General features: G+C 41.7%; 1 protein-coding gene across 2 annotated transcripts in view; it reads left to right on the top strand.

Annotated features, from left to right (window-relative positions):
• The first annotated feature begins 576 nt into the window (after positions 1 to 576).
• Positions 577 to 25,982, top strand: part of SHROOM2 (shroom family member 2) — a 143,219-nt gene continuing 117,813 nt past the window's right edge. For both annotated transcript variants that reach the window (XM_066621617.1, XM_066621616.1), the window contains exon 1: positions 577 to 844. In XM_066621617.1, coding sequence (XP_066477714.1) covers positions 614 to 844 — 231 coding nt within the window. In that variant the 5' untranslated portion in view covers positions 577 to 613. The remainder of the gene's footprint in view (positions 845 to 25,982) is intronic.

Here is a 25,982-nt window from a genome sequence, read left to right as displayed (position 1 = left end):
GTGGAAAGGATTGGAGCCTAAGACTAGAGAGCTTGGATGCATTTTGTCTCCTGCTGCACCTAGTTCAGAGCCCAAGCCTTATGCATGTCTACTCAGAAGTAAGTCCCATTATTGTCAATGGGGCTTACTCCCAGGTAAGTGTGGATAGGACTGCAGCCTGAGAGCCCATTCCTACGCATGTCTACTCAGAAGTACGTCCAATTATAGTCCATAACTTACTCCCAGGTAAGTGTGGATAGGATTGCAACCTCAGAACCCACTCATACGCATGTCTACTCACAAGTAAGTTCCATTTTAGTCAATGGGGCTTACTCCCAGGAAAGTGTGAGTAGGATTGTATCCTCAGTCCGGCAATTCTGGCAGGCGATTCTCTTTTACACCTTTTCCCTCCTCCTGCTCCTGGCTTCGGCTTCTGTTTGAAACAACACAACGGGGATCTGGAGGAGGAGGAGAGGAGAGGAGGAGGAGGAGCCAGGGTGTGTAAGGGGTTTGCAACCCCCTCCCTTCCCATCTGGGAGCAGGCTGGAGACTGTGGTTAGGTATGTGGTTCCTGGGTCAGCGGCGGCAGCAGCAGCGCACTGGATCCAACTAGCAGGGCAGCGGGGGGACCGCTATGGAGAACGTGGAGTTCCGAAGTGGCCAGGAGAGGTTTCCGGACAGAGATCCCAGGCTGAATCCCGCGTGCTTGGAACAGGGACACCCTGCGCAGCAGCTGGTGGGGATGGGGGAGCAGAGAGGAGTGGAGCCCTACAAACTGCTGGAAGTACAACTGGCTGGCGGAGCGCCCTGGGGATTCACCTTGAAAGGAGGAAGGGAACATGGGGAGCCCCTCATCATCACCAAGGTAAGGATCCACTGACCCTGCGCGTTGCTTTTCCAAAGCGTGGAAGTAGTTGGAAGGAGCGCCCGCAGATGGATCCCAGGCTCTTTTGTTTATGTGCTCGGGCTGCTTCAAGACCGTGGATCCGAGCATGGCTGCTGCATTCATGGACTCTGCACTGCACAGTTCTCTGGCTGCAGGGGGCTTTCCTGGCACCCTTTTTGAGCAGTGGCTGCTTTGATGTGCCTTGGCACAAACTGTGTGGCAGTGCGCTCACTCCCTTTTACTCTGGAGTGTGTACTCCTCGTGAGAATTGCTGACAAGCTGTCTAAGCATTTGATGGCATGGCTCCCCTGTCTGGTTCATTGGGGGAGGGGAGGAAGTGGGCAGTATACCACAAACATAAATTTGGGGTACAATCCTAAACACACTAAAGTCGGTTCCTTTAACTTGGGGGGATTCTGAGTAAACATGCATCTTTTTGGACTTTTCAGCTTGACAGTACTGTATTGGGAACTGTTTTTAACTTGCTTTAATTGTTTTAATTCTATGTTTTTATATTCTTTTCTTTATTGTAAGCTGCTGTGGGAGAAAGGCAAGATATAAATGCAGTAAATAAATATTTATCAAACTGAATATTATATGGGAGCCTCAGGCTTCTGTGAGAGGATTATCATTTATGATTGGTAGCATTCTAAGGCTGCAAGCCTAACCACACTTTCCTGACAGTAAGCATTGAACAAAATAGGGCTTACTTTTGAGTAGACCCTATTGGTTAGGGTTGAGTAGACCCTGTTGGTTAGGATCGTGCCCTAAGTTTCATATTCTAAGCTTGAACACCGTTACTTGAAAGCACATCCCCATGGTTTCAAGGTAACTTTCAAAGTGGATTTTTTTTTGTTTGGTACGGTACCTTGTTCATATAAAAAGCACTCCTTCAAAATAAGGGTGGGTCAAAGGTTTAGGCTGCTACTGGCTATTATCAGAAAAATAAAAAAAATCTTGGCTTCCCAATAATGTCCTTGGTTAATTCATCCACAGTTGCACAGAACCCAAATGGGAAAATCTGGAATTTGTACAACCATTGTGCTAACTGGGAACAAAGCTACCTTTTTCACTCTGTGAAAAGATTGCTGTGATGGTGTTTTTGTTTTGTTTTAAAACAGTGAAGCCTATTGGTGATAAGGAATCCACAGCAAATGATCTGATTTGCCCATTTGTACTTCCTGACTGGTCACACAATAGTGCTCCATTTAAAAATGGCCAGTTGTTCCTTGTGGAAGTGGCACACTTTCCTCCCTGCAGAACACTGTCTCTCTTCACTGTCATTGTCTTGCACCTGTGTTCCATGAGCAACATTTCATTGCTGCTTGGACTGTGGGCTGTGTTCTCAATTGCACATTTCAGGATAATTTGCTAACTTTTGAGTTGTTGTGGCCTGACCCTTAATGGTGTAAAAAAAAAAAAAAAAAAGCTAGGAAAAGACTTTTTACTTCCTTAAAAAATGCTTTCTATTGCTTGTTATTGCAGTTGACTGCTGAATTAGATTATATAGTTGTGTTTTGTCAGAGACAGTACCCCCCCATTCCACTGTGTGCAAGGCTGTTCTTGATAGCAAGCTGTATTTGTTTGTATGCCTGTGGGTTGCAATTACCTGTACAATAGGAAAAAATATCAGACTTTGAACATATAATTATTTTGTTCATTTCCCACTTGTGTGTTGCTTCCATTATTCATTCCCTATTAAACATGAGTTGTTTAAATGTCCATGATTTTCAATTGCTCTGTGTTTTTCTGTGAGTCCAGCCACCTGATTGGTGGCATACAGGCCTGGTTTCATTTCTTCCTCATGTCATGACATTAATCTGAATATTTCCTTCACATTGTAGAGAACAATTTGATTGGCTATCTTTTTAAGACACAGAGAAACTCCTGGGAACTGTTTGCTGAAAGGACAGTGCTTTATATAGGAACCAAATGAAAACTTGAACCTACGTATTGTCATACAAAAATCATTTCTTGCATGTAGAAAACTATCACTTCAGAGAAAAAACTAGACTAGAACACTTCTTCCTTATATCTAGCTTTCTACATACAGGGATAGGGGTTGGGAAAGTATTCAGAGATGGTTCTACCTACACTACAGTATAGCCAATATATAGGGTTGCTTCTAACTCCAGTAACGACTATGCTTTAGAAGTGATTGTCTGCAACAGTGTTTTTCAAACTGAGGGTTGGGACCCACTGGACGGGTTGTGAGCCAATTTCAGGTGGGTCCCCATTCATTTCAATATTTTATTTTTAATACATTAGACTTGGTATGTGGTATGCATTTGGGGAAATGTTACAGACCTGTACTTTTAACAGGCTACTACGTTTATGCTTTTAACGATAGTAAATGGGACTTACTCCTGGGTAAGTATGGGTAGGATTACAGCCTAGGATTGTTAAAAATTTTCCTGTTTGATGATGTTACTTTTGGTCATGACATCACTTCTGGTGGGTCCTGATAGATTCTCGTTCTAAAAAGTGGGTCCCTGTGCTAAAAGTTTAAGAACCACTGGTCTTCAACATCATCTAGTATCTGACACAATAAGAGACTTTGAGTGGGTGAATACAAATAAATAGTTTTCTAGTTATACCTTACCACAACATGCAACTCTGTAAGTTGACGATTATCCTACCAGGTGTCAAGAAGGGATTGCTGTGGGATAAAAATTGCCCTTGTCTCCTGGCAGGGCTATTTTATCAAGAGCACACAGGTGATAAGTGGCTGCCTGAGTTCATGCTGTGTCTTGATCACTGTGCTGTTGAGAAGGTAAGGTTGAATGAAATCATGCTGCTCTCTGCCTTCAACACTTGGTAATGTTGTGGGAATCCCTAAATTGTATAAAGTATATTGCTGTCAGTCAGGAGAACTCGAAGGTAAAATACAGGTGGTGTGACTCTGCCAAAAACCTTGGAGAACGTTGAGACGATGTCACGTTTACTCAAAACACAGTTCATGAACAATATGAACTGTATTTGATTTTCTTCTTCAAAGGAAGCTTTTGTGGAAACTGGCCAAATATATGAAGCTTGAGGGACTAAAAAACCTTCTTTGGGTAGATGATGCATAACACCAATAACTTTGTGTATTGAAAATATTATGTTGTTAGGAATGTGCAGATTTTATTATATGCTAGTAGTGCCTAGGAGCATAATGCTTCAATGCCAATTTCCCCCCAACATGCTTCTCTCTCTGTCACATATTTAACCTGCACCAGGGAAGACTGTATAACCACTCATCTTCCCAATATTTCCACCTAAGTGTGGAAATAGCATGGTCCGTTTACATATATCTGTTTGAAAGTACCTATTAACTTTTTAATAAGTGCACCTCTCTAAAACTAGTGTGTGTCCAGAGTGGGCAGAAGTGGTAATGTCATCCGGGCTATCCCCTGCCCTGCAGCAGTGTTCATGCAAGGGTACACATACATAATTATTGTTTGCACAATTGGAATTAGAGCTACTAGAGAAAGCAAGCAGGAACAGACAGGTATAGAGTACTGGCAAACCCTGTTATCTACTGTCATCGTTGATCAGGGCCTGAAGCACAACAAACTTTCTTGACGGAAAACTAAGAGGCAGTGTGCAGACTCTTCTTGCATGTGTATGTGCGTGAAGAATTTTGCAGTCCTAAGTTGCGTTTTCTTTTGTTTCTCCTAGTGGTAGTTTGTGAAAAATTGTGTAGTATTGTCAATCGCAAAAAGAGTATCTACAGTTGTGTCTAATGCTACTGTAAAATAAAGCAGGAGGTCTGGCTCAGTTGGTAGCGCTGCCGCCTTGTATGCCTGAAGATCTGAGGCTGCCAGTTTGAAACAACCGGAAGTACCTGAGAACTGATGACACGCTGATATACTGATGAGCTGACCCTCGGTGGCAGAGAGGAGTTGTCATCAAGTGGAGGGTGGGAGGCGAAGGGCCAGAGAGAGACCAGACCAGACGGGGAAGGAATCCAGCTGGAATAAGGAGTTCTGTGAAAGACTAGTATTCAATTGTAAAAATCCCTACGGGGGTTTAGAACAACCTGCCTATGTAAACCGCCTTGGGAACGCAACAAGTACAGTGTGTGAGACTTGCACAGAACACGAGTTGGAAGCATAGTAGTAGAAGGAAGAAAACTATGTGTGTTGCCATTGGAATGCTAGCTGTAGCAATGTTCTAGTTGGTTTGGTGAAAGGTCAAACCAGAGTCACACCATTAAAAACCCAATAATAACAGGGCAGCATAACCCTTTATTGAATGACTAAGCTGACCTACTTCTGTTGGTTAGATACTGAGGGCCTTTTCAGGCAATTGGTTTTTAACTACAGTAAATAATAATACAGACCTAATGCCTCTTCACTGTAAGCAGTATGAACGTCACTTGGGCTTGTACATGTCATGGTTGTACCAAGAGATTGCAGTGTTAAAGAACAAAAATTAGTGTATTTCCTTCCCAGATAATGTTGCTATTGTGATTGCATCCCAGATTGTAACTATCCACGGCACCAGTTAGCTATGGCCTTTGAGACTGTGACGAAATACCTCTGAAACAGCTTGTTCTGTGTTGTAGCTTTTAAAAGTTTTGGGTTTTTAATTTTGGCTAAGATCAAGTGTATTCTAGACTGTGTCTCTCCCCCCTGCTAACTGGATTAGTATAGTAAATAGCGTTTTTGAGACTTAGAACCGATAACAAGGCTATGCTTTTTACTTGCAGCCATGTTCTGCTGGCTTTTGTAAATCTTTTGCTTTTCTCTTTTGTCAGTTATATTCTTTAGATTTTTTTAAGAGGCTTTTTTCTTTATTATGAAGTGAATGTGTACGCAAATATATATCTATATATTTAAGAGGTGACAACAGTGCTGGAATTACAGGTGGCTGCCCTCTTAGATACATTTGCAGAAGGCTTCTCAGGGGCTGTGATTTGGCTGTAGTAGGGGAAAATTAGAGGATGAGCATGTGGATTTCACCAAGGCACCCCCTCCCACCATTTGTCTCATACTTTTAGGACTGTGTAAGCAGCAACAGGGCTAAGGCTCTTTCCTATCATTTTTTTCTTGATGGGTACTATTGATTTTTAATAGGAACTTGGTACAGTTATTGGACCTTTTTTGATAAGGTCTGAAATCTTGGAATTTGAACACCTAGTTCAAGGAAGCTGTTTTGACTGAATTTTCTTACCCACTTTCAATGATTACTAAACAAAAAGGATAAATGATTCAGTTCTGAGTACGTTTTTCCTCCGAGACCTGTCTGATTTCTTGATTGCACTAATGTTTTAAAAACTATGTTGTTTTTTTAAAAAAGAGAAAGACCGTATATTTATTTTTCACATTTTTATGCCGCCCTTCCTCCAAAGAGCTCAGGGCGGTGTACACAGCTGCTCCCCTCCTTTTGTCCTCACAACAACCCTGTGAGGTAGGCTGAGAGAAGGTAACTGGCCCAAAGTCACCCAGAAAGGTTCGTGGCTGAGGGGGGATTCAAACCTAGATCTTCCATGTCTAAGTCCACCTCCCAAACCACTACACACCTATGAATGTCTCAAGAGTTACAGAACCAAGAACTGGTTATTCATTGAACACTGTGAAGCACACAGTTTCAGAATAGATCACTTTAAGAAAATTGAAGCTACTGCTCCCCATCCAAGGATACGGTGCATGCCCCATTGACAAGGCTATCAAGTTGGATAGAATTGAACCCACTATCTGTTAATGCCATTATGTTATCCAGAGACTGCAGGCAATGCACACAAATGGTACACAAGTAGTCACATGAGTCCTTCTCTCCGGAGCAGTACAGGATGCTACCAGTTTTCAAGGTCTTGTATGTTTAGCATGTCTTCTGAAATGCTCCACACCCCTTTAGTTGGTATTGCTGACTAATGTTGAAAAAATCTCTCTTCAGTCAGAGAAGCAGTTGATTCTTCCAGTTTCTATTAAAGTGTTGGTTGCTGTAAGTCTGTACATTAAAATGAATAGTGTTACCTTGTTCCTTCTACCTCTACATGTAAAAAGTCCTTATCTGCACCATTAAAAATGTCTCCTATAGACAAATAGTTTACTCTTGACAGTTTTGAACTCTGCCCCTCCCTGGGATTGAAAGTGAAATCTGCTTGAGTCTTCATAGCAACTGAATATACACTGCGTCTAACTCTCCTTTTTAAGACAAATCACAGCTGTTCCATATTTAACTTGTAGAGGTTCCTGAATTGTGACGTTTTTAATGCTAGTGTGCTATTGGGAGATTAATTTTATTTAATTTTTATCTGACCTTTTCTTCACATGGTGAATGTCCAAGGCAGCTAACATTCATAAAACCTTAGTACAGTATCCATGTAACTGTAGAATAAAACATTATACAATAATTAGCAATAAAATAATTTTAGAAAAAATATACTGATATTAATATCAATATCTTGCTTCAACTTGATCTTTTTCTTCAACTTTCCCAAAGTGATTCAGTTCAGTTTCACAGTAAAGTGAAACTGAATCCAGGGGGATCATTCACTTATTCACTCCCAGTTTGATTGGAAAATCCCTGAGTAGAAATACAGATGAAAAGGATGGCATGCAATTTCAGGCAAGATTGACTGATAACATAATGAAAAACACTCCCAATGCTTATTTGAAGCATTGTGATGCATTGTCAAATAGATGTTCTCTAGCAGAACCCCATAGTGAAAGTGCCTTCAGCAATATACTGCAAATGAGTCAAGTTGGTCCTGGGAATTACTTGGGTGACAAACTCCTGAGCAAAACTCAATTGTGTTGCAGGAAATGCATTTGCTGATTCAATAGGGGAACTCTTATGAATCAGTGCTTATATGGATGCTAGAAGATACTTGGTGAGCTACACCGTTATTTCAGTCCTTTTGATGTAATCTCTGGGTTTAAGTATGGGGAAGGGGGAAGAAAACTTCCCGCGGTACCTGCTAGGTAGCAAATATGGCCCACCAGCCTATTTGGGTCCAGCAGCCCTGGAGCTAAATACTTTAACTAGAAGTTTTGATGAAGCATTATTTTTGCGGTTATAGGATGTAGAATGGATCCAGGTACTGTAATATGTGAGACAATAGTTGAGTGAAAAAATGAGAAACCAGCATCATGTACGCAAAGGCTGCATTCCCATCAACATAATTGAAGCAACACTTAGTGTTTCTGTAGGGATTATTATTATTAACAGTATCTATATACTGCTTTTCAACAAAAAGTTCACAAAGCGGTTTACAGGGAAAAATCAAATAACTAATGGCTCTGAAGGATATGCTTCTCTTTTATATTGTACATGTTTGAAATATTGAAGTCCATGGTGATGAAAGCTTCCATGAATACTAATGTAACTTTTGGAATATGTATTTATAGAAACTTTCCTAAGTGGTCAAGGCCCTTCAAATACTGTATCAGTGATATTTTATCCAACACCTATTGTCAATATGGGGATGATAATTTTGGCCCACTCCAAAGTGTTTACCCATGCTCCTTTGGATGACCAAAGGTGCTTTGGGAAGGAGGGGAAGAATTTTCCACTGTTGCAATAGCTATTGGACCTGGTGCTAACCCTAGTATGACTGGGGTGACTGCTGTGGCCTTGTGTACTTTTTACCAGTTTCAACTAGTGTAGTATCAAGTTAATAATAAGAGGCACATAGCCGTTCTTATGGCCCAATCCTGATTACCCTGCTCCATAGCATGCAGTGTAGCCTCTTTTGGCATGCCTGAGTGCTGTGGTAGGGAAAAACATAGGATTGGGTTGTTTCGTAATAATAAGTTTGATTGTCTTATAACCTGTTTCTCTGTAATGTCTCAAAGCAGCATAAGACAGTCCACTGACTTGCAAGAAGAGCCTTCACATCTGTTCCTCCCTCATGTAAACTGACAGGGTGACCGTGCAGGAGCTTAAGTATTGAGAACTAAGCAAGTTTGTTTAACTGCTGTAACTGTTTGTATGAAAAATGACTATGTTCAACTGTCCTTCATTACGACTGCAGGGGAACAATTTTGAAAGCTTGTGTCCGTCTGTTACAGACTGCAGGCTTCTTCGGCAGGCATTTCTGTTTTTTGTGCTGTGCCTAGCACATGATTAGTATTAAATATTGTCATAGTATGGTGATGGTGCTTGTACATGTTTTGGAATACCTAATTGTATTTTGGAATGCTTAGTTGTTATTTGATGTTGTGGTTTTTTTTGACACTTGATGGCTCTTCAGCTGGGTTCCAGAACCTAATACTCAAATTTCTTTGCAGAAGCAGTAATATACCTGTAAGGCTGCAGTCCTAACCTCACTTTCCTGGAAGTAAGTCCCATTGAACACAATAGGACTTACTTCTGAGTAGACCTGGTTAGGATTGTGCCCTAAGAGACTTGCAGCATAAAGCTAAAGCACCTAAGTCATTTGTGTATTTGCATACCTGCTTTCACCTGTTTTTAACCTGCCGCAAACTTGTGTTGCAAGAGCCAATGTGATCCAGAGAAAAGATGAGGGACCTTTTCTGTCATGTCTCTAGCTGCATTGTGAAATTTATAGTTGTGTTTATCTGGACTACAACCTGGTAGTCCCACCTGCAGTAGACTACACACTGGCTCTGGCATCTGGTAGCACCAGTTTATTGAAACCATGTAGTAGTAGATTGGGGGGGGGGAATAATTGTAAATGATGTACACTGTAGTTCTTTGTCCTGTATTAATAGTCTGGTTAAGACAGCAGTTCTACACACAGTTACTTGAGAATTAGTTTCATTAACTCAGTGAAACTTACTTCTGAATAGACATGTAAAGTATTACACTTAATAAGAATAAAAATTAAGTGTTACTTCCAAGGAAAATGTTTGACAAAGTTCTTTCCTTCTCAGGTTGTTGTATGAGTAGCGGTGCCCGTGAACTGGTTGACATTTAATTTTGTAATCATGTGTGTAATTTTCAGGCAATTTACATAGGGCATTCTGTTTTGAGGTGGTGCTGAAATCATTCTGTCCCTTTAGTAGCGTAGGAGGGCTAGTTTTTCCATGTACAGGTAATCCAGTTGGCAGGATTCCTCTCTAAGGTATTTTATCTCCTCACAATCAGTATCTACCAGTTGGCCAGAAATAATGCTGGTGTTAGACAATAATGGAAGTATACCTACTGTTGATTACACCAGCTGTAAAACAGTTTACTCCTTGTTTGTTATGGACAGAGATTTTTGTGCTGAGATGATAGACTGTAGGGGCAGAAGTGGGGACAGGAGAGAATGGGACGGGACAGGATGGGACATGTTTTTGTGGTTTTCTAATCTGAGATAGGGTACATATGGCTTCTCATTGGGTACTTCTGCTTATGAGAAACATCCCTGTTACTGAAATGACTCTTGAACACATTCTGGATAAGAATTCAAAACACTACTGTAGCCTCATTATGTGTGTATATTAAACCATTACAAGTTGTCCACAACAGCCAGTATGTAGGTGTGAGACAGGACTCTTTCCTTCGAATCAGTGGATGACTAACCTTGATTCCTTGTTAACCATGCTGTATTTTGCTTCTGTTATCTCATAGCATCTGCTGTATCTTTCTGTTTGCCCAGCTGAAGTTGTTAGGTGCATATCCGGGGAAGTATTCATGTTTCATTGTGTAAACCTTGAAGGAAGAACCATATAGCACCAGGCTACATTTAATCATTACGCATCTTACAGTCTGATTTGCACATCTAAATATTAATTGCTGAATGTAATTGCTACCTCAGTAAAAATAAATTCAAACTTGGGTTTATTTCTGTGACAGCAGATCATTCTCTTCAGGTTTGTATGCAACAGAGGTGAGGCTAGGTGACAGGAGTGCAAAAACTGAGGGATACTTAAATAAATCTTTACAGTTTATTACTCTTTACTCTTGCATCAAGGAGCTCAGAGTTATGCGTCAATGGAGTTTTCCAGGCATTGCCTTTGTTCAGATCTGATGTGGCTTACAGAATGGAAGCAGTGAATATACCTTAAAATGTTAAGGCCTAATGCATGATTGTTTACATACTTTCTCCATTACATGATGGTTTTGAGAGAATCCAAGTTGTTTGAGAGAGTCCATACTGAGAGTATAGATAGGTTCTATATGACAGAAAAACGAAGTTATTAATATTTTAAACTGCACAAGAACTTATAGACACACAGTATATTTCAGGTGATCGTCAGAGATTGCGTTGGATTTAGTATAAGAGATGGAGGTTGGTCATTGAGAGGGAAGCCGAGACATTTAAAACTAGGCAGATAGTAGGCAATTGAAGAGCAAGTTCTCTAGCTCAGAAACAGGATAGGTATTTATAAATCAGGCAAGGTGTAGCAGGGGTTTTGAAGCTTCACAGAGTGATTTCAGGCTGTGCTCTGTAGACAGAAGTGGTATTTTTCTTAGAGTCTGCATCTCTTGAATTGTTCAGTATAGGAATGTTATCTCCTGATTGGCTATAGTTAACAACAGATCAAGAGCCAGTCTTGCAACCAGTTTTCTATCCTCACAGCCCTTCAATTTCTGGCACAAAATAACCTCCCTTATGGTTAAGTAGATTGTCTATACAGGCACTTGACATTACTAAAGTCAACTTCAAATTGTGGTTGCAGTTCTTGGTTAAATGAGAATCCTGGCTGACTGTACTTAACCACAGTTTGTTGGCACTATTTTATTTAGGGGAGGGAAAATTTGATCCAAGTACAAGATAGACATGCAGGAGGGCATATTGCTGCTGAAGCCAAAGCAGATTCCTAATTTGTCAACTGTTCTCTTTAATAATCCAATAAGGCAACATACTCTTAGGATAGCACTGGAGAAAGGTTCTTGAGACTGTTGAATCCCCTACTTTTGAGACTTTCAGGAACCAGTTGAACATGTTCTGTCAACAAGGATATTTAGTCTTGGTACCAGAAGTTGGACTTCAAAAACATGACTCATTTAAAAAACTGATCTTTAAATTTGTTCCTTGCCATGGTTGTCTGTGCTATGAAATAACTATTATTAATAATAAATATTTATATATCGCTCTTCAGTAAAAAAAAGTTTACAAAGTGGTTTATAGACAAAATTAAATGGCTTCCTGTCCCAAAAGGGCTCACAATCTAAAACTCTTATGCAAATAGTTTGGATGTCAGGAAATGGAGGTAATACATGGAGGTCAGCCTGCATGGAAGAACTGGAGGCCAGAAGTGAGACCAACCAGGAAGATCCGTTCTGAAATGTTGTTGGCTCTTGAAAGAGAGAACCTCTATGATTGTAAAAATCCCCTTGAGGGCTTTAGAAATACCTGCCTATGTAGACCGCCTTGAATAAAGTCAGAGGAGTAATCTGATGACCAGAAAGGCGGTATATAAATACCTAGTTATTATTATTATTACATTGGCATCCACAGGGATTCCCCATGGATTCCATTCCTGGAACCCCCATGGTTGCCAAAACCGGCAGATAATGAAATCTTCAGGTTGAGGGTTGGAATCCGCACCTGGACCTCAGAAGACCCCCGGAAAGCCTTAGAAATGCATTTTTGGTTTTTCAAAAAACTGGAAGTGCATTTCTAAGCCTTTCCAGGTGGCTCAGACCACCACCTGGGCACAGCTGGAAGACTCTTCTGTTCGCATCCAAGAGGTACAGGTTGGCCTCCTGGTTGGGAAATGTGTTGTGTCAAATCAGCAGATAAGGAGGACCGACCTGTACAATAATTTTTTCTTGGTGATGTGCTATTTGTTTTTGTGTTCTCGTTCCTCCTGCTTTAAATTACATAAATCTTCAGATTTTTAAGGAATTGGATATTTAAAAATATGGTATGGTTTTAGCTTTGAAAGAATTCCATAGTTTTTAAGAAATCATACAGCTGAGAGATTTTGTATGTTTGTCATGTCTTCTCCATGTCAATTTCCCATGCTGTCAAACAAATATTCAATATTTTTCTTTAAATTGTTATGATCGATGGGGTCATTTGTAGTATAACAAATATTTCTGACGTGATCCAGTCTGTGACATGCATATGCTTTGATCTCTAGGAGTGGATCAAAGATGGACTTTGGATTTATTGTTCATAGCAGAGGGAAATGAAAAAAGTGGTAAAGGATTGGATTGGCCATTTGGTAATTAAGAATCTTAAATTGTGTGAGGTTTAAGTTTTCAGTACCGTGGCATGGTTTTTGTGGCAGTAAGTATGAAGTCAGATGCCAGTTTCCCAGGGAGATCACAGACCAAGTAGGGTGCCCCACTTTTAGCTTCTCATCAGATTTATGTTAGCAGTGTACATATGTGCAGATAAACGTTCTGCTTATTCTTTAGAACTTAGATATTCTGTACTTCAAAGTCACCAAGAAAAAGTAGTGTTTTTTCAGTGTACTACAAAAAGATGTAATTTATAAATAGGAAGAGGAGTGGAGATTAGTAAGCTCTCATGTCTCATATAAAACTGGCTCTTTCTTCCCTGTGTTGTGCAATCTGCTGTTAGGTGAGTTATACATGGGTGTGTTTCTCAGTTACTCAGACTTCCTGACTTATCACTGTAAACAAAATCTCCATTGAACTTTGTCAGGCAAGAAGGTAGTGAATATTTGTGACAGTGTTTGGATGGGTCTGTAAGTGGATGTTCAGAATAGAGCATTGGTTCCCAATGAGCTGATTTTCAGGAGATTGCAGAGAGCTCAGTAGAGCTCTGAAAGGCAGTGCTTAAGAACATAGTTGGTAAGAATGTGAGGTAGAGAGAACACAGTGAGTGCCTGAGCATTACCAGTTGTTCTTGGAGCAATTGTGATCATTTGGTGAAGAGTATGCTTTACTATCTTTACAAAAGATATCCTCCCTGTGTGTGCTGGGGCCCCTTTGCAAACTAGCTTGGTACAGAAATTCTGACTCTTAATTTTGGGTGGAGGAGGGGTTAGGACATGGCTGAGACAGGTTTCTAAAAGTCATGCTGATGTTCTGGGAAACTGGACAGTCGCATTCATAGAGCAGGAATTTTCACTCTTAGACCTATAACCTGTAGTCACAGTCCATAATTTATATTTGCCTATGGATGGTAAAAGCCAGTAAGGAGACCAAGTGTGATTGTTTTCCAAGTTAGGAACTCAGCATTGACCTAGTTCCCACGAATGGCAGATAAGATTGGAAATTTATGATTCCTGATTAATGAACATGTTAATGAACATTATTCTATTAAAACGAACATCATCCTTAAACATAGAAAAGCAGGTGATAGAAAGGACAGTTCTAACTAGTTGTATCTGTGATAACTATTTTTTTTCAGTGTGCGAGGAACGTACATGGTGAAATATTCCATTGTGTGAGCATCCACCTACAGTCTGTTGCTTTTAATAACTAAACTCCATGTGCCTGAGGAGAAGTTCAGAATGTTTGTTGTTCCGTCCCTCTTGCTGTGCAGCCAAGCGGGATTTGCAGGCATTCTTTGGTTCCTGGCAGCCTTCCTAAAAGTTTATCTTGCCCTCATCATCCTCCACCTTCTCTCTCATTGAACCAATACAGGTTGATATACATTGATTCGGTGTTGCTGATTCATAGCACAGATGTTCCAGAAAAGGGGGGGGAAGCACTTTTCCTTCATGGTTAAAGCTGGAAAATTAAACTGATAATTGAACTTCAAAAAAAAATCTTTTTTGCATGCTACTCCTTTGTGTTATATTGCAATTTAACTGTAGCCACCAACTATGAAATAAAAACCTGTTCCCACAGGGCATATGGTATTGCTTGAACCCACACACATGAGCTCAGTCCTCTGAACAAAAGCAAGCTATTTTTTTTTTTTAAGATGACAGTATAGGAAGCAGACAGAAGTCACTAAGTTTATGAAATACCCAAATGATGTAATGGTTTGACCTTCAGACAGATATGTTGCAAACTTCTGAAACTTGATTTATGCAGAGCATATTTCAAAAGCGAGTAAAACCAGGTCATTACAAATGCAGGATCTTAATATTTTTGCATTGCTGTATTTTGGTTGTGTCAAGGTGTACTTTTTAACCTTGCAGTTATTCGCATATGACTAGATACCTGACAGAGCTTGTAGTGTTAATTCACTGCCACAGTTTATGGTCCAAGTGCAGATCTTTGGTTTCAGTACCTGATGTTGAAGGCAATGTAGTGCTGTGGCCATTGACTGCATTATTAGGGTAGTGGTGGCTTTTGACATGCATGCAGAGTGCAAAAGAAAAGACAAAAACGGATTTTGAGTGGGGGTGAGTCCAGTATTCTTGGCCCCTATCCAGAGGAAACAAATTCCTCTTTCTCCCCAGAATGAACAATGGTCTGCTTTTCATGTGACAAATTCCTTTTGAATCTGAGGACCATTTCGGAGAGTGTGATTAAACATAGGTGTTAAACACCCATTTCTGTGGGGGATACATTTCCCACGGATAGTTAGCAAACCCTACTCAAATTCCCCCTCCTGTTGCGCTCATGTTTGCAAAGAATAGAGGAAGTCTTGCTGTTTTGCGCAAATAAACCGTTAAAAAAAATTAACTTGCAGCAAACCAGTGATTAGTCACCACAAAAGCACACAGCCTTCGTAAAATTAGGATTTATTCTAGCCACAATTTCCTAATGTGGTTTCTTGGTACTGGGTAAAACGTGGGCAAATGCAGTTTTTCATAGAGAAGGACTGTAGGTCAATCATAGATCATCTGCTTTGCATGCAGGCTGTCCCAGGTTCAATTCCTAGAATTTCTAGGTAGATTTCAAAATACCCATCTGAAGCACTGGAGGGCCTCTATCAGTCAACACAGACAGTAGTGACCTAGATGGACCACTGGTCTGTCCCAGTGTAAGGCTCTCTCCTATCCTACTGGTTTCTAGCCTTTGGAGCTTGGAAGAACTCGTAAGTGAAGGACATGCTAGTACTCTGCATTTGTTCACAATATGACGATTCAAATGCCTTGCTCGTACTGTTGAGCTGTAAATGTATCTGCTTTTGATCTTTTGACAAACAGAAACCACACAGGCTTTCATTTGTGCATATATCCTCCTTTTCGATCAAATTCTGGAAACAGCAGCTCTTCCTCCTGAAGAGGAAAGACGGACTGTTATCTGTATGTTAATGTAAATAGCAGACATTAAATTCACGTAGTGGATGAGCTACAAAGGTTTAGTTCAGAGACCTTTCTGGATGGGGTGACTTGAACTCTATCAGCGCTTAATTTAAGTGAAGTTTTCAAAAACTTTCCCAGTTCAAACAAGATTTCCGTGACCCACATTGTGACTCCCAACTGTGTTAACCTGCACATCACATGGGATTGTTGTGGTCTGAGTATGGGAGGCACAGATGCCACCCAGGAAATGTTTGGACAAAGTTTGGCCATCCCACACATTGTTCCATCCTAAAGAAATGAGGTTTCTCTTCTTCCCACTGAGGTTGCATTGTTCTCAGTGGGAGTCTAAGGAATCGTTGCAGCTGACATAAACAAGTCCTAAATTAGCTGTAATGAACTTTTTGCACTGTTTCATCAATTAAACACGAGTCTTTACCACTCAGAGGAAGCAGCAGAGAATCTGGCTGAAGTTCATGCAGCCTTTCTGAGAGGAAGTCCTATTGAAAGCAGATTTTCTGGTCATCTAGCTAGTATTTATTTCCCATGTCTGGAGATCAGAGGAAAAGATGGCAGAAGTCTGGTAAAGGAGCTGAGCAGTCCTCAAATGTAAGACAGACAGGGAGTGATTGGGGGGGGGGCTCACTATGGTGTTCTCCTGCATGCCAAGAAACACTTTGGGACAAATCCGACAGTAAGTCCAACCCAGTAACATCACTGAGCGAATAAGACACTGATACCCAAGCACATATGGTTCCTCTTTCTGGCATATCTTCTAATCACATTGGGGGGAATCATCACTCACACATGATCTCAATAGTAGTTTAAAATCTTTTTTTGTGTGTGTGCTCAGTACACACCCTTTCTTGTCCTCTATTCCAGGGGTGTCCAAAGTTTTTGGCAGGAGGGCCACATCGTCTCTCTGACACTGTGTCGGGGGCCAGGGAAAAAAAGAATTAATTAACATTTAAAATTTGAATAAATTCACATAATTACATAAATGAATATATTAAAGATGAACTTATATGAATGAATGAAGGTCTTGCAATAGCTCAAGGGCTATAAAAGGCCTTGCACAAAGCAAGGCTGGCCTTTCCTTTTCTGCCACTACTGCATCACAGATGTGAAACAGCAAGCAGTGGAGGGAGCCCTCATCCCACAGCTCATGCAAGAGGTCAAACAGTTGCCCTCATGCTGCGTCGGGCCAGTGTGGGCTCCAACAAATCTCCGGAGGGCCAGAGGCTCATTGGAGACTGAGGGCCGCATTGAGACGCCTTGAGGGCCACAAGTGGCCCCAGGGCCAGGGTTTGGGCACCCCTGCTCTGATCTATGCCCAAACGTTTCCACCATAAGATTCCCCTTCTACCTGCAGCCATTCTTTTAAATGCCCAGGGTGCTAAAGCTGGGAACTGTCCAGAATGCAAAAGTCTTAACTCTGCTTGGTCTGCGAGTTCTTGGATTTGTCTAAAAATATTTTCCACTGGCTTTTAATTTGATATTTTTGTCTTGTGGCTGTTGAAGTTGTAAGTAACAGCTTGTACAAGCTGATCGCTTTAGGAGCAATTACTGTAAGACTTTAGAAAAAGTTGTCTTTGGTTACAGTGGTGTTTCTCAAACTGTGGGTCGGGACCTGCTAGGTAGGTTGCGAGCCAATTTCAGTTGGGTCCCCATTCATTTCAATATTTTATTTTTAATCTATTAGACTTGATACTCCCATGGTATGTGACTGCATTTGGGAAAACATTAGACCTGTACTTTTAACAAGCTGCTATGTATATTCTTTTAACAATGATAGTAAATGGAACTTACTCCTGGGTAAGTGTGTGTAGGATTGCAGCCTAGGATAGTTAAAAATTTTCCTGCTTAATGATGTCACTTCCAGCCATGATATCACTTCTGATGGGTCCTGACAGATTCTCACTCTAAAAAGTGGGTCCAGGTACTAAATGTCTGAGAACCACTGGGTTACAGCATTCATCTGTGGTTTATTTCCTATAAACGGCATACATTGAAGTAAAACCTGTGTCTGGACTGGTACCACTTTAGATTCCACAGGCTTGTTCCAACAGTATTTTCTTTGCCAAGCCAGTCCCATGTAAATAAGAATATGTGTGTCCTTGGTAAATGCGTATCCTGGCCCTTCTTGTTTTCATGAGCCTTCTCTGTGGGCAGGTATGTTCTGTCCATCACCTAAAGTACCTTCTGCCCAAGTTGGTAATGCTGCTTTTAAGAATAGTATTACAGTGTACAACTGGGAAGCTGTAGCACATGGACCTATCTATAAACCTATCACTGGGATGGGTCAAACACTGGGCTAGCACATGACAAAGGGTGCTTCGGCAATGGTCTACCCAGCTAACTACAGCCATAGAACACTCTATGCCCTCCTTGATCCTTTATACACATCCCAGGCCATATACCAAGGTAGCAGAGAACAGGGGGCTTATGGTATTGGGGGGCTTATGTTGCCCATTGTCTGAAGGAGGGGTTAGGATATGATGTGCATAAACTCCCTCCTATGTCATACCCGTCGCTTCCCCATTTTAGCCTCTACTGATGGAGTTGCGTTGGTTTCCAAGTGACATCAGCCTGGTGTTCTTCTGGTATTCCACCAACATCTGTGGCATGTCTGTTGATGGGCAGACTTCTGTGCTAGTAGGGCTGTCATTGCACTGGCATATGTGGAGATATGTGATGAATCTTAATGATAGGATTAGGCTGTTATTTGATCCTAATAAAGGTTTCCTGTTCGGTTGATTCTAATGAATCAGAATGGCTATTTACAATGTTTGTGTGTTTGGGTGCAGTTACTGTTTATGTGGCAAAGATCTTCATAAATCATATGTTCACAGACAAAGCACATGGATTTTTTGGTGGCTAAATCTTTTAAGTAACTGATTATTAAATATTCCAGAAGTGCCATATTTTGGCAATCAGTAGATATATTGTGCAGAGGATATCTTACATGGCCAAGAAGCAGCAGCTGAATGTTTAGTGCTGTCCTCTGTTTCCATAATTTCTAACATAACTTTTTCATGGTTCTCCTTGTCCGAACATCAGCCACAACCAATGATGCAAAATGCACACAGGTAAATGCATAATGCTGGTCTGTCTAGTTCCACATGCTCTTATGGAGAAGGAGGAGGAAAAAATGGGGAGTGAAAGAACTAAGTTCATGACTTCTGTTTTTGGTCTCAACAGCTGCGTGTTTGGCACATGTAGTTTGACTTGTGTTTAAAAGAAGGCACATTTTTGTTATATAGACCACTTTGGGGATGAATAAAGGGAGTTTCTGTTGACACTGAAAATGTATTTACTTCAGGATTGAAAAGACATCTATAGAAGTTAACAAAAGTCAGGTCTGCTGTAATGGGTCAAAATGAATGTAATGTTTTCAGATGTACAGGAATTGTATTTTATGTATTAATGTTTATAAATAAGTTATTATGATCAGAAGTTTTGTTACGTTTAAACTTTGCCCCCAAGTTAAAGCACTTAAGCCTCTCCAGCTGTTTATGCTGAATACTATTTTTTGTGTGTTTGTTTGGAATTCTTAAACAGTAACAGTAAAAAGCTTTATTGCATCAATCTGGCAACAGAGCTTTTTTACGTATTCTCTTGTGATGCAGCACAACATTCTAAACAAAGCAAGTGATGGTTTTTATTAGGTTTTTTAAAAGTTTTGTTTAGAATAATGAAGTAGCTTTATAAGGTTGCTTAGTTTAGCTTGCTGAGAAACGTTAGTTTGATTTAAGACACCATCATATTCAATAAATCTAATTTAAGTAAATTGAGTTTTGTTTTTTCAATTTATCAGCACATCAGGGTGATAAATGAAGGCACCAAGGCTGAATCTGTGCTTTCCCCTCTTCTTTTGCTAGGAAATTGCTCAAGGCTCATTCAGATGTTGATGATTTTCTTTCTCTGTTTTAAGTGTCCTCCAACTGCTTTCTCCAACCAGCTCCCCAGTGGCCAGGACCTGCTCTCACTTTTCAAATTTTTCCTCTGTTGTGGTCATAGCTAAGTGGCAAAATACATGCTCCTTTGGCAGAAACCCTGACATCTCCAGTTGAAGGATAGAGACCTCTACCCGAGTTCCTTCCAGTTAGAGCAGACCACGATGAGCTAGGTGGACCAATGGCATGACTCGATGTAAGGCAGCTTAATGTGGTCAAACTCTCTTTCTGACCTCAGTTTAATGGAGATCAATTTAACATCCTTAAGAAATAAAGGGCGCAATCCTAACCAACTTTCCAGCACTAGCATAGCTGCGCTAGTGGGGCATGTCCTGCATCCTGCAGTTGGGGGGCAGTCACAGAGGCCTCCTCAAGGTTTGGGAATGTTTGTTTCCTTATCTCGGAGCTGCATTGTCCTTAAGTCAGTGCTGGAAATTTGGTTAGGATTGTGCCCAAAGAGCATTACCTGGTTCAAACTAGTTGTATATGTTTTGTGCATGCGTTGTCATAAAAGCATGTGGATTTAGCAAACTTTTGGAATTTTTGGCACCCGTTGTTTAAACTGAAGGTTCACTATTTCCTTTTGCCTATCCCGAAACTGCTGTTAATCAGTCTCTATGAATGACTCCTGGGTCTAATGTTGGGAGGGAGGGAGGATTCCTCATGAGTCCCACGTGGTGTGTGAGTTGCAGCTTTTGGCCATTTAAAGGTCAGAAACATAGATGAGAAAACTCTGTTATGCTCTTGGTAGTCTGTGGCAATAGAACCTCACTGGTATTGTATCTGCATGCAATGACTTTAAACCAGACTTGCAAAATCATTTGTCTGGGCATAGTTTTACACTGGCTGCTGTGCTGTTTTGTGTCTTTCCATCATGCTCACTCATTGCCCTTCATTACCCCATACCCATTTCCCATCTGCCATGAAATTTTTCTAGCTGCCTCCAGGAGAGGAACTTGAGAGTGCTATGGCAACAGATGCAGCTAGGCAAAGCCAGTGAAGGATGGACAGGTGTAGGATGTTCCTTGCCTGGGATAGTTACTAATAACACTAAACAACCAAATTACAAATCCCTTGCCTACTTTATAGGGATGGTTGCTTTCTTATTTTTAAATAAAATGAACCTCCAACTCAAGCAAACCTTCTAGGTGACAGATCATAGTGACAGAGCTGAAATTTTCACTTGCTCTGAATTTTACTGGTTTCTTGTCAGGCTTGCACCTTTGTTTCTTGTGGCCTAAACATTTAATTGTTGGATATTGCACGTTTTCCAGACTCACAAATTGAGTCTGGTCCAGCAAGAAGCTGACGGAACATACCAAGATCCAGGTCTACAGAGCTTGCGTCCTGAGTACACTTCTGTACTGCAGCGAGTCATGGACTCTTCACTCACAACAGGAGAGGAAACTGAACGCTTTCCACATGCGCTGCCTCCAACGCATTCTCGGCATCACCTGGCAGGACAAAGTTCCAAACAACACAGTCCTGGAACGTGCTGGAATCCCTAGCATGTATGCACTGCTGAAACAGAGACGCCTGCGTTGGCTCGGTCATGTCGTGAGAATGGATGATGGCCGGATCCCAAAGGATCTCCTCTATGGAGAACTTGTGCAAGGAAAGCGCCCTACAGGTAGACCACAGCTGCGATACAAGGACATCTGCAAGAGGGATCTGAAGGCCTTAGGAGTGGACCTCAACAAGTGGGAAACCCTGGCCTCTGAGTGTCCCGCTTGGAGGCAGGCTGTGCAGCATGGCCTTTCCCAGTTTGAAGAGACATTTGGCCAACAGTCTGAGGCTAAGAGGCAAAGAAGGAAGGCCCATAGCCAGGGAGACAGATGAGGGACAGACTGCACTTGCTCCCAGTGTGGAAGGGATTGTCACTCCCGAATCAGCCTTTTCAGCCACACTAGACGCTTTTCCAGAACCACCTTTCAGAGCGCGATACCATAGTCTTTCGAGACTGAAGGTTGCCAACAACACACATTGCAGCTAGTGCTTGGAGTTTCATCTTGGACAAAACACTTGCTTTACATTTGAGAAGCTTGCCCAGCTGCAGGTTTGGAAGATGATTGATTGAATCACTTTGGGATAGCCAACCTCTCCCAAAAAGATATTTGAAATGTTGATTTCACTGTTTGTAGTCCCAGCATATAGCATGAAAATCAGCTCTGTGCTAACTAGCAGTTCCAGTCTGGACATCTGCAAAACTTTTTTGCATCAACCTTGCATTCGACTGACACAACTTCGGACAGGAGAATTTAAACAGCTAGAACTCTTTTCGACAACTATATTTACAAATTGTGTCATATCTCCTACCATGTGAGATGATCCATCCCTTATGGTCACCTGGGGGGGGACCCTCCTGGAGGAGCTGGATGTTTCTGGGGGTTCACTGGTAGCAGTGACTGGAAGGGCCTTCTCTGTAGCAGCTCCACAGCTATGGAGCTCCTGTACTATTTAACTGAGAACTGAGTCCCTTGTTGGCTATCCAACAGAGGGGGAGGCTTAAGACTTTACAGTGTGTGTCGCTTAACAATGGGGCTACGTTCCGCAGACCCTGTTAAGTGGCCTGGTCACTAAATCCAAATGGTTTAGTGATGGGATGCCTCATGCAAGGCTCTGGTGGCCTCCTCTGTGTTGTGCAGGACCTCTGTGGGCCTTGGAATGGCCTGCAGAAGACTCTGAAAGACACTTCCAGTTTTTGGAAGCAAATTGGAAGTGACTTCCGTAAAAAAACTGAAAGTACCTTCCAGTGTGTTCTGTGGTCCTGAGGTCTGTAGAGGTCCTGCATGACACCGAGGAGGCCTCTAGGGCCTTCTATGAGGCATCATGGCACCCAGTAAGCAATTTCTAAATTGCTTTCTTCCCCTAAAATTGTTTCTTAAAATCGCTAACTGCTGACTGATAACCTCTGTCATATATCCAGTTGGTCGTTAGTTGGCAGGTTGCTAAACGATGCACAGCTGTATTTTGGATGGCATTTGCTGCTTCATGACTGAATGGCTGCCTTTTGTATGTGTGTTGTGTTTGATGGTGTTGCGTTTGTGGTTTATTGTTTTTAAATTGTGATTGTTAGCTATCTTGAGCTATTGCTAAAAAAGAAAGGTGGGATATAAATACATATTTTAAAATCAATAGCATAATTGTCAATATTGGCATGTTAATCATATTAGGAAAATATTTAAGAGACAGTGTCATGGGAAACTGTTTTCATGTTGGGTGGCTTTTGCACAACAAAAGTGTTGACTCCAGCTTTGGGTTTCAGAGGAAGTCATTTGAAATTAACATGACCGCCTGGTCTACAGATTATTTGGAAAATTCTTTAAAAAAAAATCAAAGCCCTCTTGTTTTCTTTCCTAGAAGTAGACTTAAAACTATTGCAGCTCTTGGAATCTGGCTATGAGTATGTGAAACACATCACTGCATGCAGTGGAAAATATCCTGGGGGATAGGGATTTGTTAGTCCTTCTGTACTGCTTAGATTAGCGATTTTCAACCTTTTTCATTTCACGGCACACTGAGATGGCACTAAAATTGTCAAGGCGCACCATCGGTTTTTTGACAACCGGCAAGGCACACTGCAGTGTCAGTGGGGTGCTCACATCCCCCCAATGGCCTTACTCACAAATGACCCTCCACCAAACTCCTGCAGCACACCTGTGGACCAGCTGTGGCACAACAGTGTGCCACGGCACACTGGTTGAAAATTGCTGGCTTAGATGCACATCGGGAAAAATGAATGCTAGTGCATCCATAGCATCCCTGGAAAATATCAGATAACCCAAAGATGTATGCAGAAGAGCGCATTAGAAGGTCATTCCTGTTTGAGGTAATAAAATGGGACTGCCAGACTGATGCTCTCCGTGTGGTCTGTGAGGGACTTCCCAGTCCTAAAAGAACTCAAGGGGAATAGTAATGTGTTTGGGAACAGGCAGCAGTTGCTATCTATGCCAAAGATAATATTTGAGGATGCTGGACAGAGGGAGATACTACTAAAGTAACAATCCAGTCCTGGGGAATACCTCTTCCCAATGAAGCAGTTGCGCCATCAGATCTCATGCTGCATCCTGCAGGGAGGGTAGTCCCAAAGGGAAGATTTGTTCTCTTACGTGGGAGAAAGCCCTCACTGAGCCACTGAGCCAGTTATATAGCTGACACAAGTTCAAGTGGGGGGAAGGGGGATCAGTGTTGCTTTCCCAGCTTCAGTCCACTCCTACTGCTTGCCTCCTGCCCACCCTCTGCCCTGGATATTATCAACGGGATTGGGCCATTAACTGCAAATAGATTATACTAAGAAGTATCAAACATAAGGCTCGTGGGGCAGATATGGCTCCTGGAAGCTCTTTATTTGCCCCTTGTGATAATTGGGCTCTCCCAGTGCCGCCCTTTCAGCAGCACCACTTCTGCCAAGGCTTTGGGAGGGAGAAACGAATGGAGGCCTCAGAAGGAAAGGAACACAATGGGGGAAGGAGTAGACCAAGAAGTGGTCTACTGCCAGGGTGAGAGACGCTGTCAAGGTGCTGGGAGAATCAAATTATTACGCAGGCGGCCCTTACAGCAGTGCCGCTTCTGATGAGGTTTCAGTTCACACACCACAGCTGCTGAGCTGTGGTGACGCCTCTGAAATGTCACTTATCCCAGCCTCCCTGAGGCCTTAGAATGCTTTCTAAGGCCTGTGGAGGTTTCAGAAGAGCCTCTGGAGGTGCTCCGGTCACTTTCAGAGGCTTTCAGGAGTGCCTAACCATGGATTTTTTTTAATCCACAGTTTTTTTGTATTGGCAGGGGGTCTGGGAAAGGATTCCCTGTGGGTACGAGGGCACCACCTGAACATACAATAGAAAACACAAGTCAGTTAACGCATCAAGAGTTTGGCTGTATTTACTTCTAAATGACTTTCACTGACCTTTGAGATGTTTTTATTCATCTGTTTTATCCTGAGTGCAAAGCACTCAGTTAATAGCTGAACAATGGAAAATTTCCATTAGGTTATTTATTGTAAATATATGAGGTAATGTCAGCTTCATAAAACTTGAAAACAAACACAGTGGGATCTTCTCCTTTGTAGCGTGGATAGTTTGGAAGAGTACCACTTTCTCTGTATATTAGGGACTGTCATCAAGTTCAGTTGTGTATGTTTGTTCATGGAATAAATCTATGTGTGTTTACAGATAATAAGACTAGGCACCAAAGTACTCTAGCTTTTTGGTTGGCCGCTAGATGATTGCTTGTCACTCAGAAAGAAATGTGAATGCCCAGAAGAACTCGGAGACCTGGATAAAAAATTCTTCTGAAATATCATTCATTGTTTAGAGAGATACCTTTTTACAGTTTTATGACAATAATATAGTTACAGCTAATTCATACTGTTCTGAAACTCTTAGATCAGGGGTGTGAAACTTAAGGCCCATGTGCTGGATATGGCCCTTGGAAGCTCTTTATCTGGCCCATGTGATAATTGGACTCTCCCAGTGTCAGCACTTCTGCCCAGGCTCTGGGTGGGAGAAATGGAAGAAGGCGAGGAATGCTGTGAGGGAATGAATGGGCAGACCAAGGGATGTGAGAGAGACACACACAGCATGGGTGCTGGGAAAGCCGGGTTATCACTTGGGCTACCCTTTCAGCAGTGCCACTTCTGCTGAGGCATCACTTCACAGATCATCTCTCAGGTACTGAGATGCGACATCTTGGCAGAAGTGGCCCTGCTGAAAGGGTGACCCCAAGTGATAATTAGGTTCTCCCAAATCTTGAAAATTAAAAAAAAATCAAGATTTGCATTTTTCTTTTCTTTCATTTGCAGTTACCCAGTTCCTACATGAAAAAAAAGTCTGTGAAATAATGTCACTTCTGGCTCCCAGCAGGTGTCATGGATAGTATTTGGCCTGCTGTATGTAATACATTTGACACCCTTGTCTTAGATCAAAGATTCAAAGGTAGCATCATTACTGAAGATAACATTGCCATTTTATCTGAGGGCCCAATCCCGTCCAACTTGCCAGCACTGGCACAGCTGCAGTGCAGCCCCAAGGTAAGGGAACAAATGTTCCTATACCTTGAGGAGGCCTCTGTGACTGCCTCTCCATCACCGGATGTAGTGCATGCCCTGTTGGCACAGCTGCACCAGCACTGGAAAATTGGGTAGGATTTGGCCCTGAGTTA

Source organism: Tiliqua scincoides, chromosome 3 (assembly GCF_035046505.1).
Source record: "Tiliqua scincoides isolate rTilSci1 chromosome 3, rTilSci1.hap2, whole genome shotgun sequence".
Classification (NCBI taxonomy): Eukaryota; Metazoa; Chordata; class Lepidosauria; order Squamata; family Scincidae; genus Tiliqua; species Tiliqua scincoides.
This window is presented reverse-complemented; position numbering and strand designations above follow the sequence as displayed.